The sequence below is a fragment of the Schistocerca serialis genome, chromosome 12, assembly GCF_023864345.2.
Source record: "Schistocerca serialis cubense isolate TAMUIC-IGC-003099 chromosome 12, iqSchSeri2.2, whole genome shotgun sequence".
In the NCBI taxonomy this organism is placed as follows: domain Eukaryota; kingdom Metazoa; phylum Arthropoda; class Insecta; order Orthoptera; family Acrididae; genus Schistocerca; species Schistocerca serialis.
In genome coordinates, this window is record NC_064649.1 from 38,980,892 (window position 1) to 38,994,256 (window position 13,365).

Genomic DNA, 13,365 nt, shown 5'->3' on the forward strand with positions numbered 1-13,365 from the left:
GAAGAGATACATCCAGTATTAGTGTCAGAATTAAAAAGTGCTTTGAGAATATTAAGATCAAATTAGGTAGAATGGATAGATAACATTCAGCAGAATTTCTAAAATCGTTGGGGAAGTGGCAACCAAATGATTATTCAAGTTGATGTGCAGAAGCTATAAGACTGGCGACATACCATCAGAGTTTTGGAAAAATATGATCGACACAATTCTGAGGAGAGCAGTAGCTGACAAGTGCGAGAATTATTGCATAATCAGCTTAACAGCTTACGCATCCAAGGTACTGACAGGAATAATATACAGTGGAATGGAAAAGAAAATTAAAGATCTGTTAGATGACAATCTTCTTTCTGTAGGAAAGGTAAAGGTACCAGAGGAGCAGTTCTGATGCATTTGATAATGGAAACAAGACTGGAGAAAAGACACGTTCATAGGATTTGGCGATCTGGAAAAAAAAGGTGCAGGAATGAAAGTGATGCAAGATGTTCAAAATTCTGAGAAAAATAGGAGTAAGCTATAGGAAAAGTCAGGTAATATAAAGTGCGTACAAGAACCAAGAGGGAACAATTACAAGACCAAGAATGAAATGCTCTGATTAAAAAGGAGTGTAAGACAAGGGTACAGTCTTTTGCCCCTACTGTTTAATTTATAAATCAAAGAAGCAATGATGGAAAGGAAAGGAAGATTCAAGAGTGGGATAGAATTCATGGTGAAAGAATATCAGTTGCAAAATTGATGACATTGCTATTCTCAGTGAAGGTAAAGAAGAATTACGAGATCTGCTGAATTTAATGAACAGTCTGACAAATACAGGATATGGATTGAGAGAAAACCAGAAGACAAAAGTAACGAGAAGTGGCTGAAATGAGATTAGCAAGAACCTTAACATCAAAATTGCTGATCTCAAAGTAGATGAAGCTAAGGATTTCTGTTATCTCGGAAGCAAAATAACTCATGACAGGTGAAGGAACGACAGTATAAAAAGAAGACTAGCAGAGGAAAAGTGGGCATTCCTGGCCAAGAGAAGTCTACTATTATTAAACACTGTCTTACTTTGAGGAAGAAATTTCTGAGAATGTATCTACAACTTCTTCTACATTGATACTTTGCAACCCACCTTACGATGCATGGTGGAGGGTGATGCATACCACTATTAATCATTTCCTTTCCTGTTCCACTCAAATATAATGAGGGAAAAACGACTGTCTCTATGCCTCCACATGAGCCCTAATTTCTTGTGTCTTATCTTTGTGGTCCTTACGCGCTATGTATGTTGGAGGCTACATAATTGTTCTGCATTCAGCTCCAGGTGCTGGTTCTCTAAATTTTCTCAATGGTGTTCTTTGAAAAGAACGTTGTCTTCCCTCGAGGAAATCTCACTTGAGTTCATGAAGCATCTCCTTAACACTTGCTTGTTGTTCGAACCTACCAGTAACAAATGTAGCAGGCCTGCTTCGGAATTGCTTCAGTGCCTTCCTTAAATCTGACCTGGTATTGATCCCAAACACTCGAGCAGTACTCAAGAACAGGTCGGGCTAGCGGCCTATATGTGCTCTTCTTTACAGATGTACCACACTTTCCTAGAATTCTCCCAATAAACTGAAGTGAACCATTTGCCTTTCATACCTCAGTCTACATATGCTCGTTCAATTTCATATTGCTTGGTAACATTACACCCAAATATTTAAATGATGTGACTATGTCAAACAGGACACTACTAATGCTGTATCTGGACATTGTGGGCTTGTTTTCTGTACTCATCTGCATTAACTCAATTTTTTTTAAATTTCAAGCTAGCTGCCATTCATCACACCAACTACAAATTTTGTGTAAGTTATCTTGTATCCTCCTACAGTCCGTCAACTTCAACATCTTACCGTACAAAACAGCATCATCAGCAAACTACTACAGATTGCTGCCCACTCTGTCCACCAAATCATTTTATGCATATAGAAAAAAATACCAGTCCTATCACATTTCTGTGGGGCATCCCTGATAATACTCTTGTCTCTGATAAACATTCGTTGTCAAGGACAACATTGTGGATTCTGTAACTTAAGAATTCTTTGAGCCACTCTCATATCTGTGATCCTATTCCGTATGTTCATACCTTCATTAACAGCCTGCAATGGGGCACTGCGTCAGATGCTGGAGAATCTGCCTGTCACCCTTCATCCATAGTTCTCAGTATATCGTGAGAAAAGGGCAAGCTGTGTTTCCCACGAGTGATGATTTCTAAAACCATGCTGATTCGTTGACATAAGCTTCTCAGTCTCAAGAAAATGTATTATATTCAGATTCTGCAGCAAACTAATGTTAGGGATATTGGTCTGTAATTTTGCAGGTCTGTTCTTTTGCCCTTCTTATACACAGAAGTTACATGCAATTTTTTGTGAATAAATGCAAGCTAAATAAGGGGCCAGTGCTGTAGAGTACTCTTTGAGAAACCAAATTGAGATTCCATCAGGCCCTGAAGATTTATTTGTTTTCAACTCTGTCAGTTGTTTGTACAGCTGGAGCACACCATTGTATGGAACAGAAGGGAATTGAAGCATTTGGGACATGGTGCTACAGAAGAATGTTGAAAATTAGATGGACTGATAAGGCATGGAATGAGGTGGTTTCCTGCAGAATCGACGAAGAAAGGAATGTATGGAAAACTGACAAGAAAAAGAGACAGGATGATAAAACATGAGTCAAGGCCTCAGGAACTAACTTCCATGGTACTAGAGGGCAAAAATTATTAACGAATACAGAGACTGGAATACATCCAACAAACAATTCAGTATGTAGGTTGCAATTGCTACTCCGAGATGAAGACATTGGCACAAAAGAGGAATTCGTTGCAGTCCACAACAAACCACTCGGGGACAGAGGACTCAAAAATATCTGAAGTGCTACTCTACCTCTGACAACATGGCTGGCTGTAGGATAAAAATATTTATCGCTAGTGTTGGTGATTTTGTGCAAGCAAAGTTAGATTTGTAAATCGTCATAGAGATATTGCTTGTTTGTGGACAGCCAAAATTACTGAAACTCCTAGCCCACTGAGATATGCCGAAGGATCATTTGTTGGTATGTTAGGTTTCATTCTCTGAAAACCCCATGCTGTTTTGTTGTCGAGCCAGTTGCACATGCTTGATTTAATATTCAATATTTAAAGGACATTGCACATGATAAAAGATAGTTGTTTGGTTCTGATGGTTGCAGTTTTGTATCATCTTTGTTGAATGACTCTCTTATCTTTCTGGTTTGAAGTGTTCTCTTCTACCTGCTTATCATGCTTTAGTTATTAGTAGGTTCTTGGGAATGTTATTTATTCCCTAAACATGCTTTCATACACAGAGGCATTCTTCAGTCTTCTAAATGTGACAGCTGCATTTTTTAAATGAACCAAATGGGAACCAAATGGACTGCATTCACTATATTATTGAATTATTACTACTTATTATGTGATATTCATGTAATTTACAGAAGAAAAGATTTATTAGGCTGGGCAAGCAATCAAGCAGATGATGGTCTTAATGAAACAATAAATCAATTATAATCATTAAAGCATATAAAGTGTCTGTGTCTCTCAATGTTAGAGACTTTTTTTTATTAGAGTTTGTAGTTTGACCAATCATGCCTTTGCCTGAAAGGAAATAAGTTGCTTGTTCTCTGTCAGCCCAAAAAGAAAAATAGCCATTGTTACCATGTCTGCCCCAGTTTCGTTAGGTTTACAGGCTGTGAGGATGCTGCTGTATGTTATAGTCACAAGCTGACATCCTGTGATCATCTGAAACAATTATCAATTGAATGGAATTAGCATTATGTAGGCAGCAAGGCGTGTCTCATAGCAAATTTCACAGTGTATGTTACAGGTAAAGTTTCTTCATTGAAGAAATACCTCCTCTTATTCACAATTACTGAAATAAATTTTATCTGCTAATTGAGACATCATTGCATTCCATTTAGACTGAAAATTTTCCTTTTATGGTTGTGTATTGCACAGAGTAAGATGAAACAGTGATCGAAGCACTAGACTTTCATTTGAGAGAAGAGGAGGGTGAAGCTCCTATCTGTTTATTCAGACTAAAGCTTTCTATGGTTTTCGTAACTCCCTTCAGGCAAATGTTAGAGTGTTTCCTTTGAAGAATCATTCCCTTTCTAAATGAGCTAACATTTTGTCTGTAACTACCTCACTTTCCCTTTCATTCTTCAAATATACTCCTTATTTAGTTTGGACTATAGTTTTGTGAGGTTGGTTGGCTAACTTGGGGGAGGGAACCAAACAGTGAGGTCATCGATTCTATCAGATTAGGGAAGGATGAGTGAGGAAGTCGACCGTGCTCTTTCAAAGGAACCATCCCAGCATTTGCCTGAAGTGATTTAGGGAAATCACAGAAAACCTAAATCAAGATGGCCGGACGCGGGTTTGAGCTGTCATTTTCCCAAATGTGAGTCCAGTGTTCTAACCACTCCGCCATCTCACTCGGTTCTAATTTTGTGCTTCTGCAATGTTGCATTATTGACTTATGACAGGATCTACTGTATTTTTTCTTTCACCCTTTCTGTGACTGTGGAGATGTTTGACAATGCCAGTATTTTCCAGGCGCTTTTTCATTTTCATCATAAATACAAGTTTTAACAAAATTAAATGATGGAACCTCCAGGTAGGAATATCAACAATGTAAGAAAAGACAGATCACTACATACCATAAAGTTAAGTTGCAGACAGGCACAAATAAAACTCTGCCAGACTTATCCCATCCCAGAAGTCCAACACAACCTCCAAGCCCTGCTTAAATCCTTAGGCCATTCCTAGAACATCTCCCTTGAATCCATTTCCCTCCTCACCCCTATGACGCGCTGCGCACCCGCCTTCTACATCCCCCCAAAATCCACAAACCCCAACAATCCTGGCTGTTTATTGTGGCCCCACTGAAAGAATTTTGGCCCTCATTGACTTACACCTTCAACCAGTTGCCCGTAATCTAGCCCCTCACGTCAAAGACATCTACCACTTCCTTCACCAACTCTCTCCTATCCCCACACCTTTATCTCCTGGATCCCTACTTGTCACTGTTGACGCCGCCCCTCTGTGCACCGACATCCCTTGTGCCTGTGGTCGTATCACTATTGAACACTGCCTTTCCCAGTGTCTTTCAGAATCCAAACTCACTACCTCATGCCTCATACACATTACTACTTTGATCCTCTTAACCCGCATGGCACCCTTCTATGCCAACCTTTTTATGGGCTATGTAGCCTCCCAAAACACCAAACCCCTAGTCTGGTTCAGGTTCATTGATGATATCTTCATGATCTGGGCTCAGGACCGAGACATCCTATCTTCATTCCTTCACAGCTTCAACACCTTCTCTCCCATCCACTTCACGTGATCCTCTTGAACCCAGCGTGCCACATTTCTAAATGACCACCTCCTCTCTGATGGCTTCATTCACATCTTTGTCCACATTAGACCCACCAACAGTACCTGCATTTTGACAGATGTAATCCCTTTCACACCAAAAAATCTCTCCCATGCAGTTTGGCCACTTGGAGGGAGCATATCTGGAGTGACAAAAATTCACTTGCTCGGTATGCTGAGGAGGGTCTCACCAAGGCCTCCACAGACAGGCAGTATCCTACAGACCTACTCTACAAACAGATCTCTTGTGCCATTTCCCCTCACCCCAATCCTCCCACCACCCTCAAGAATCAGCCACAAAGGAGTGTCTCCTTCGTCACCCAATATCACTCCAGACTAGAATAACTGAACTGCATCCTTTGATAGGGCTTTGATTACCTACCATCATACCCTGAAATGAGGGGCATCCTACCCGACATACTTCCCACCCCTCCTAAGTGGTGGTCCATCACTCACCCAACCTCCACCACATCCTAGTCCATCCCTATGCCATTTCCAATCCCAACCTCTTGCCAAAAGGAACATATCCCTGTGGAACACCCAGGTACAGAACCTGCCCAATCCACCCACCCAGCCTGTCCCCTCAGACTGCTGCTTGCATCCCACATGATTGTTGCATTCTGGCCTGAGATGCTGGAGTTGATTGTCTTGTGTCCATGAGGTGTGTTTGCTTGTGTCTGTGAATGGTGTGTTCTCTCTCTTAATGATGAAGGCTATGACCTGAAAGCGTATGTAAGCATCTTTTAATTTTGCCTGTCTGCAACTTAATGTGTCTTCTTTTGTCTTTTCCTACATTGTTCAAATTTTAACAAAGAAACTTTTGTACATGTGACTGTTTATTCATGGAGCACTCCCCCTAAAATGATCTCTTAAACTGGAATTCTATCAGAAAGAGGCCCTCCCTGGTAGTCCTCACTAGTTGCTTACAGTGATTTGTCTAATTATTTACTTATCCCAATCTTATTTTGATTGTTAATGAAATGGCAGTAGTATGAACACAACATTAGTTTAGGCACCTATAGAGTAAAATACAGCCTTCAGTTGGAGTGAAACATGGGCACCAAGCAGTTTAGACAAGAAAATAATGTTGAAATTCAGATAAGTTAGATTAAACAACTAACAAAGAGGTAAGTAATGTATTGGAGAAGAAAAGAAATGCACAGTTTGACAAAAGAAGGGATTGGTTGATGGGATGTCTTGAGACATTAAGGAACCATTAATTTTGTAATGAGAGAGAGTGTGGGGAGTAAAGGTTGTAGGAGCAGACAAAGGTTTGAATACAGTAAGCAGGCTCAAATATAGGTAGGTTGCGGTAACTGCGCAGAGATGAAGCAGCTTGCGCATGATATAATTGCATGGTGAGTTGCATCAACCTTCGTATATGAAGACTGGAACAATGACAGCAAAATTTCCATGATTCAGTTATGGAAAATTGAGCATGTGCTTTTCTGTGAAGCTGTGCTTTGCCAATGCAGATTTATTTTCATCCTTACTCAAGCAAGTAAAAGAAACCTGCATTGACTGAACACTGCTTAATGGAAGAACATGTGTTCAGTTTCAAACATATGTCATCTGCTCAGCTAATGATTCCTGGGAAATAATTATTAAGGGTGCAATCAAGATACTAGTGGCCTTGTATATTGTTAATTGAGATAAGGGTTTTGCCTTCAATGCAGTTTGGCAAACAGCCTTTCAAGAAACGAGACGAGAGAGACAGCATTTTTCAGTGCATAGGACAATGGTGGATAGCGGACACTAGTTGTCAGCTATGTAGACAATCAGCCAGGCTGCTGTTAAAACTGTTGTGGAGCAGATGTTATGAGATTTAAATGCTTGGTACCGATACCTGCATAAGAGGTGGACTGTGGTACGCCGGCGCTTCACCAGACATAATAAAGAGATAGTACCTTTTCAGAACACATTTTACTCACTCTGTGATCTCACGTGACAAGAAACCAAGGAAGTTTTTATTGCTAAAAAGAATAAATCACCTTGTTTATCAAGACTTTATATTTGTTTACTAACCAGTTTAAATGTAGCAAAAAAGCATTTACAAGCTGTAGCCCAGTCTGCTACTGATCCTGGTAACTTCCCACACAAATTTGATTAAAAACGTATTGGGCAGTGAAGAAAGCTGCAACATTCTAGCCATCATAAGGGGCATTGTCTTGTTTGAAAAATAGATCGAAATGATTGTGACTATGGCCGTCACAGCACCCGTGCTTTATCTGTCAAGGCGAAGTGTACTTTAGTGTTGTTCTGATGACATCAGAGACACTCTGTACGTACAGTCCTTCTGATTGTTTCAATAATATGCTGGAATATGAGAGTATGTATAGCTTCATTTTGTGCCTAACCACTCTTCATTGTGGTCCAACTTAAAGTGACTCCACCTGGAAATACAATACATTGCCAGTCATCTCTCGTGTACTGAGAAGTTCGCTGTAATGGATGAGGCACTGGACAGGGTTCCAATATTTATTTGGTCAATCTGTTTCAGGTTTTCCTTAGTTGCCCTGTGTCATTCAAAGCGAATGCCTGTACAGTTCTTGCAATAAGATCATGGTATATTCACAGCTGTAATGACACTTCTCCCATCAAAATATCAAATGCCAACTGTCCCCTTCATTTCGTTCTAATGTGTGTAGAAGAAGCTATCTGTTCAAGTGCTGTTTTTGAGTATCAGAAAAGACCTTATTTAGGTTTTAGAGAAGCTTTTATCATTAAGAAGAACACCAGAATACAAGAAATAAAGGAGGTTAGAGTTAAATATCCTGTCAAAATAATGTTACTAGGAGTGGTATATTTGCTCAGTTGGAGGACTACACCAACAGATTGGCTGTTTATTAATAGAGGAATTTGTAGACTATCATTTCAAGTGCAATCATTGGTACACCCTTTGCCTGGTAATGCAGAAGATGTTAAATAACCCAGGTCCCCCCCTCCCCCCCCCCCTCTGCCCCCCCTCCCCCCCTCGCACTCCAGACACGTGGGCTCAGTCAGTATTGCAAATATTCACTTTAACTTGACTTTGAAAATATTAGTAGTAGATGAGTTTTGCTATTTGGGGAGCAAAATAACTAAGGATGGTCGAAGCACAGAGGATATAAAACGTAGACTGGCTATGGCAAGGAAACCATTTCTGAAGAAGAGAAATTTGTTAACACTGAGTATAGATTTAAGTGCCAGGAAGTCTTTTCTGAATGTATTTGTATGGATTGTAGCCATGTATGGGCATGAAGCATGGATGATAAATGGTTTGATCAAGAAGAGAATAGAAGCTTTTGAAATGTGGTGCTATGGAAGAATGCTGAAGATTAGATTGGTAGATCACGTAACTAAAGAGAAGGTACTGAATAGAAATGGGGAGAAGAGGAATTTGTGGCACAACTTGACTAGAAGAAGGGGTCAGTTGGTAGGACACATTCTGAGGTATCAAGAGATCACCAATTTAATATTGGAGGGAAGTGTGGATGGTAAAACTCGTAGAGGGAGGCCAGAAGGATGTAGCTTGCAGCAGTTATTTGGAGATGAAGAGGCTTGCACAGGAAAGAGTAACATGGAGAGCTGCATCAAACCAGTCTCTGGACTGAAGACCACAACAACAAGAAGTTACATTAGTGAGCAAAAAGAAAAGCAAGTCATATTCTGTAAGAGACTATTTTCACACCGATTTTCCAGATCCAGGTGTTCTGTGAGGAAGCTGGATATCTTGTTGGACCAAATTCTACAGAAACAAACCACCAATCTTGAACAGTTATAAATTGATGATCCAGAGTTAGCATCCAGTACTTACCTTCAAGAGGAGAAATTCGTTGGCCACAATTAGACAATGGCAGGTCACTCAGCCCCCAGAATGAGAGAGATGACCCTTCTTTTCTAACCTTCTCCAACCCATCCCTCTTACCTCCCCAAGGAAGGAATAATAACTTTGTGCAAATAATATTTAAACATATTAAAATATTATATTTTTGTCTCACAAATTTTCCTTTCGATATACAAACAGTTGACAAATGAAAGTTCTAAAATGCTAACAGATTTACTAAACTTGAAATTAATTACATTTTTAGACATACATTGCTTATTTCTGTGGATGAGGCTCTTTTTTGAAAAATGGTTTAATGAATTTTGCAGAACAGATCACACTTACAGCACTATTTTGCTTCCATATAGCAATGCCATTTTTCGTAAAAAGTTATTACATTTAGGCAAATAATTTACTTATTTCCAAAATATTATATCTCTGAAGCACCATCAGTAGTATTCTCTTTGTTGTTGTCTCCCAGCAATCCAGCATTAAAATTTCTGCACTTTGTTGGAAAAACAGAGAATGGTTTGATTTTTTCCATTTCTGGTGCCTGTCAAATTTTCAGTTTTACATAACTGCTGACTTCTCTTTGTCATGTTATGTCTACATTATTATAATGGAAGGAAACATTCCACGTGGGAAAAATTATATATAAAAACAAAGATGAGGTGACTTACCGAACAAAAGCGCTGGCATATGTCTGCTTGTGTCTGTATGTGTGGATGGATATGTGCGTGTGTGCGAGTGTATACCTGTCCTTTTTTCCCCCTAAGGTAAGTCTTTCCGCTCCCGGGATTGGAATGACTCCTTACCCTCTCCCTTAAAACCCACTTCCTTTCGTCTTCCCCTCTCCTTCCCTCTTTCCTGATGAGGCAACAGTTTGTTGCGAAAGCTTGAATTTTGTGTGTATGTTTGTGTTTGTTTGTGTGTCTATCGACCTGCCAGCGCTTTTGTTCGGTAAGTCACCTCATCTTTGTTTTTATATATAATATGTCTACATTATAATTTATAAGGTCATATATATCAGGTCTCATTAAAATATTTGAGTTTACTGCCAGATCATCTTATAAAATACTTCAAATGTTAAACACACAGTGGCTGCAGAAACCTAAGTATTTACATTAGTGACGCACATCTGAGTATATATGTGGAAGTCTTTTCTTCAAGGCAGCTTCTCAACACAAAAGATAAACAGTAGTTTTATTATGTTTTCTCCAGTACTATAAATAGTCAATGTTCAGACATGACATGTGATTATACTATACTTTGTATGTGAATGGCAGCTGTGAGCAGAATTAGATTGGTTAGTGAATGTATGACAGAACGAAACTGTTATTTGCAAGACACACCGTACTGTCTTCATCAGCATGAGAAACTAGAAAATCTAAAGGTGAAATTAAATTTGTTTTTGTCGTCTAGTAAAAAGATAGTTGGAAAACTTCATTATTTACAATTGTGTCAGTTTACAAAATTGTGCAGACAAAGCATACTATAAAATGCAGTCAAATGAAGATGGGGCATCTGGGAAAAAGTACATAAACTCTTTATTACTTCAAAACTAATACCATAACTGTTAATACATGTATCTCGCTGCGAGAGAAGGCAGTCGTTGCCTTCATGGAAAAAATCTTTGCTGTTGCCTATGGAACTATGACTGTACTGAGGTGTGCATTTCTTCATCCACAGGAAATTGTCAGCCACAGTGTCCCAAAAATATGGAAATCGTGTGAGGAGAGATTGGGACTGTGTGGAGGATGTGTAAAGGCTCCCCAGCGAAACTTCTACAGTGTACTTGAAACAACCTTGGCAATATGTGGGCACACTTTCCTTTGTACGAAGAGAGAAATGCTCGGATACAATCATGGTTCCATAGGCAACCGCAGGCATTTTTCCAGGAAACCTTTGACCGTCTTGTCTCACACTGGGGTACATACTCTATCAGTTACAGCAGAGATGACAACGATGTACCAAACCGCAAGCGAGCCAGATGCCTGTGTTATGCGTGGGCCAATGTTCTGTCTGTCTCGGCTTCACCCGTGCTTCTCAAAAGTATGCAGTACCAAGCAACATTCGTTTAGTGTTGCAGTGTTACATTTTTTCAGTCAGCACAGTTCTCTTCAGTTCGCTGTTTACCCTTTGCTATATGGTCATGGTAAGGAGGACATTCAAAGGTCCAGTGGTTGTTTGCATGAAAAGAAGCAAAGTAGTGATCTATTGTCACAAGCCTTTAACACTTTAACTGCTCTGGACGTGTTAACACGTGCGCCTTAGTACCTGTCCCTGTGTGCTCTGAACGTGTTTACGTGCGCCGCCAGTTCTTCTACCTGGTACACTGAACGTGTCTAAGTGTAGACATGTTCAGAATATTCAGAGTACCATGTAGCGTTAACATGTCCAGAGCAGTTAAAGGATTAAAACTGAACGGAAATGACAGAAAGGCAGGGGTGAGAATTCTAAATATCTATTATGCAGTTGCATAATCGATGGGTACTGCATATTTACTTTGGAACAACATTACAGTGCTGTACTGAGAGAATTTAAAAACTTAGTTGACAGTGAAAGAGCAAAAAATTACACCCGTTGACAGACAGGATTCATTGTTCTGTGCATCAAGAAACACTTCATGCTTAATTTGTAGACATGGAGCACTTGAAGAAACCCGTAGCAAAATTGTTTGTACTAGATGAAAGTGTGATCAAAAGTATTTGGACAGCCCCCAAAACATATGTTTTTCATATTAGGTGCATTGTACTGCCACGTAATGCCAGGTACTCCATATCAGTGACCTCAGTAGTTATTAGACATTGTGAGAGAGCAGAATGGGGCACTCTGTGGAATTCACCGACTGAATATAGTCAGGTAATCGGATGCACTTGTGTCATACATCAGTATGTGAGATTCCCACACTCCTAAACATCCCTAGGTCCACTGTTTCTGATGTAACAGTGAAGTGGAAATGTGAAGGGACACATACAGCACAAAAGCGTGTAGGCCAACCTCACATGTTGACTGACACAGATCACCGACAGTTGAAGAGGGTCATAATGTGTGATAGGCAGACATCTATCGAGACCATCACAAAGGAATTCCGAACTGAGTATAGCGAATGCTCAGTGAACGTTATCTGCCAGCGTGTGTAGTGCCAGCAGTAAAATTCGGAGGTGGTGGTGTTATGGTGTGATCGTGTTTTTCATGGAAGGGGTTTGCACCCCTTGTTGTTTTGCATGGCACTATCACAGCACAAGCCCACATTGATATTTTAAGCACCTTCTTGCTTCCCACTGTTGAAGAGCAATTCGGGAATGGCACTTGCATATTTCAACACGATCAAACATCTGTTCATAATGCACAGCCTGTGGTGGAGTGGTTACACGACAATAACATCCCTGTAATGGAGTGGCCTGCGTAGATTCCTGACCTGAATCCTATAGAACACCTTTGTGATGTTTTCGAATGCCGACTATGTGCCAGGCCTCACTGACCGACATCAATACCTCTCCTCAGTGCAACACTCTGTGAGGAATGGTCTGCCATTCCCCAAGAAACCTCGCAGTACTTGATTAAATGTATGCCTGTGAGAGTGGAAGCTGTCATCAAGGCTAAGGGTGGGTCAACACCATATTGAATTCCAGCATTACCAGTGGAGGGCGTCATGAACTTGTAAGTCATTTTCAGCCAGGTGTCTGCATACTTTTGATCACATAGTGTACATGACATGTAATATCTCAACCAATATTGAGAACACAGTAAAAAATTCGGAGACATTACTTTTCGGCACGCCATCGTACGTTGAGTCAGGAAAGGAGCTTGTTCGCAGGAAGACAAGTACTAGCATGGAACTTGCGAAGGTCTATGGAGGAACACAGACTCTCAGGACGGCTTCTCTGCACTAGGCGGTGTAGAGAGGAGCGCAGACAATACTATGGCTGGTGGCCATGTCATAAAGAGTTCAGGCAGCACAGAATGACGTGTCTGGCCACAGGGTCCGTCTTCATTGCGCAAAAAAATATATAATACTGAAAATTTCTTTTGCTTGTGACCTTTATTTTTGAGAAATGTGAAATATAAAACTAGGTCGTATGCATCACAGCTGTAATGCCAATTAAATGTGGCACAGTCACAGTTTTTCCCTCCTGCTGCTCCGACA

At 40.2% G+C, this 13,365-nt stretch overlaps 1 protein-coding gene across 1 annotated transcript in view; it reads left to right on the forward strand.

The window, feature by feature from the left end:
* Positions 1–2,913: 2,913 nt before the first annotated feature.
* LOC126428404 (serine-rich adhesin for platelets-like) overlaps positions 2,914–13,365 on the forward strand; it is a 290,438-nt gene continuing 279,986 nt past the window's right edge. The window contains exon 1 of the mRNA XM_050090325.1: positions 2,914–2,972. Coding sequence (XP_049946282.1) covers positions 2,914–2,972 — 59 coding nt within the window. The remainder of the gene's footprint in view (positions 2,973–13,365) is intronic.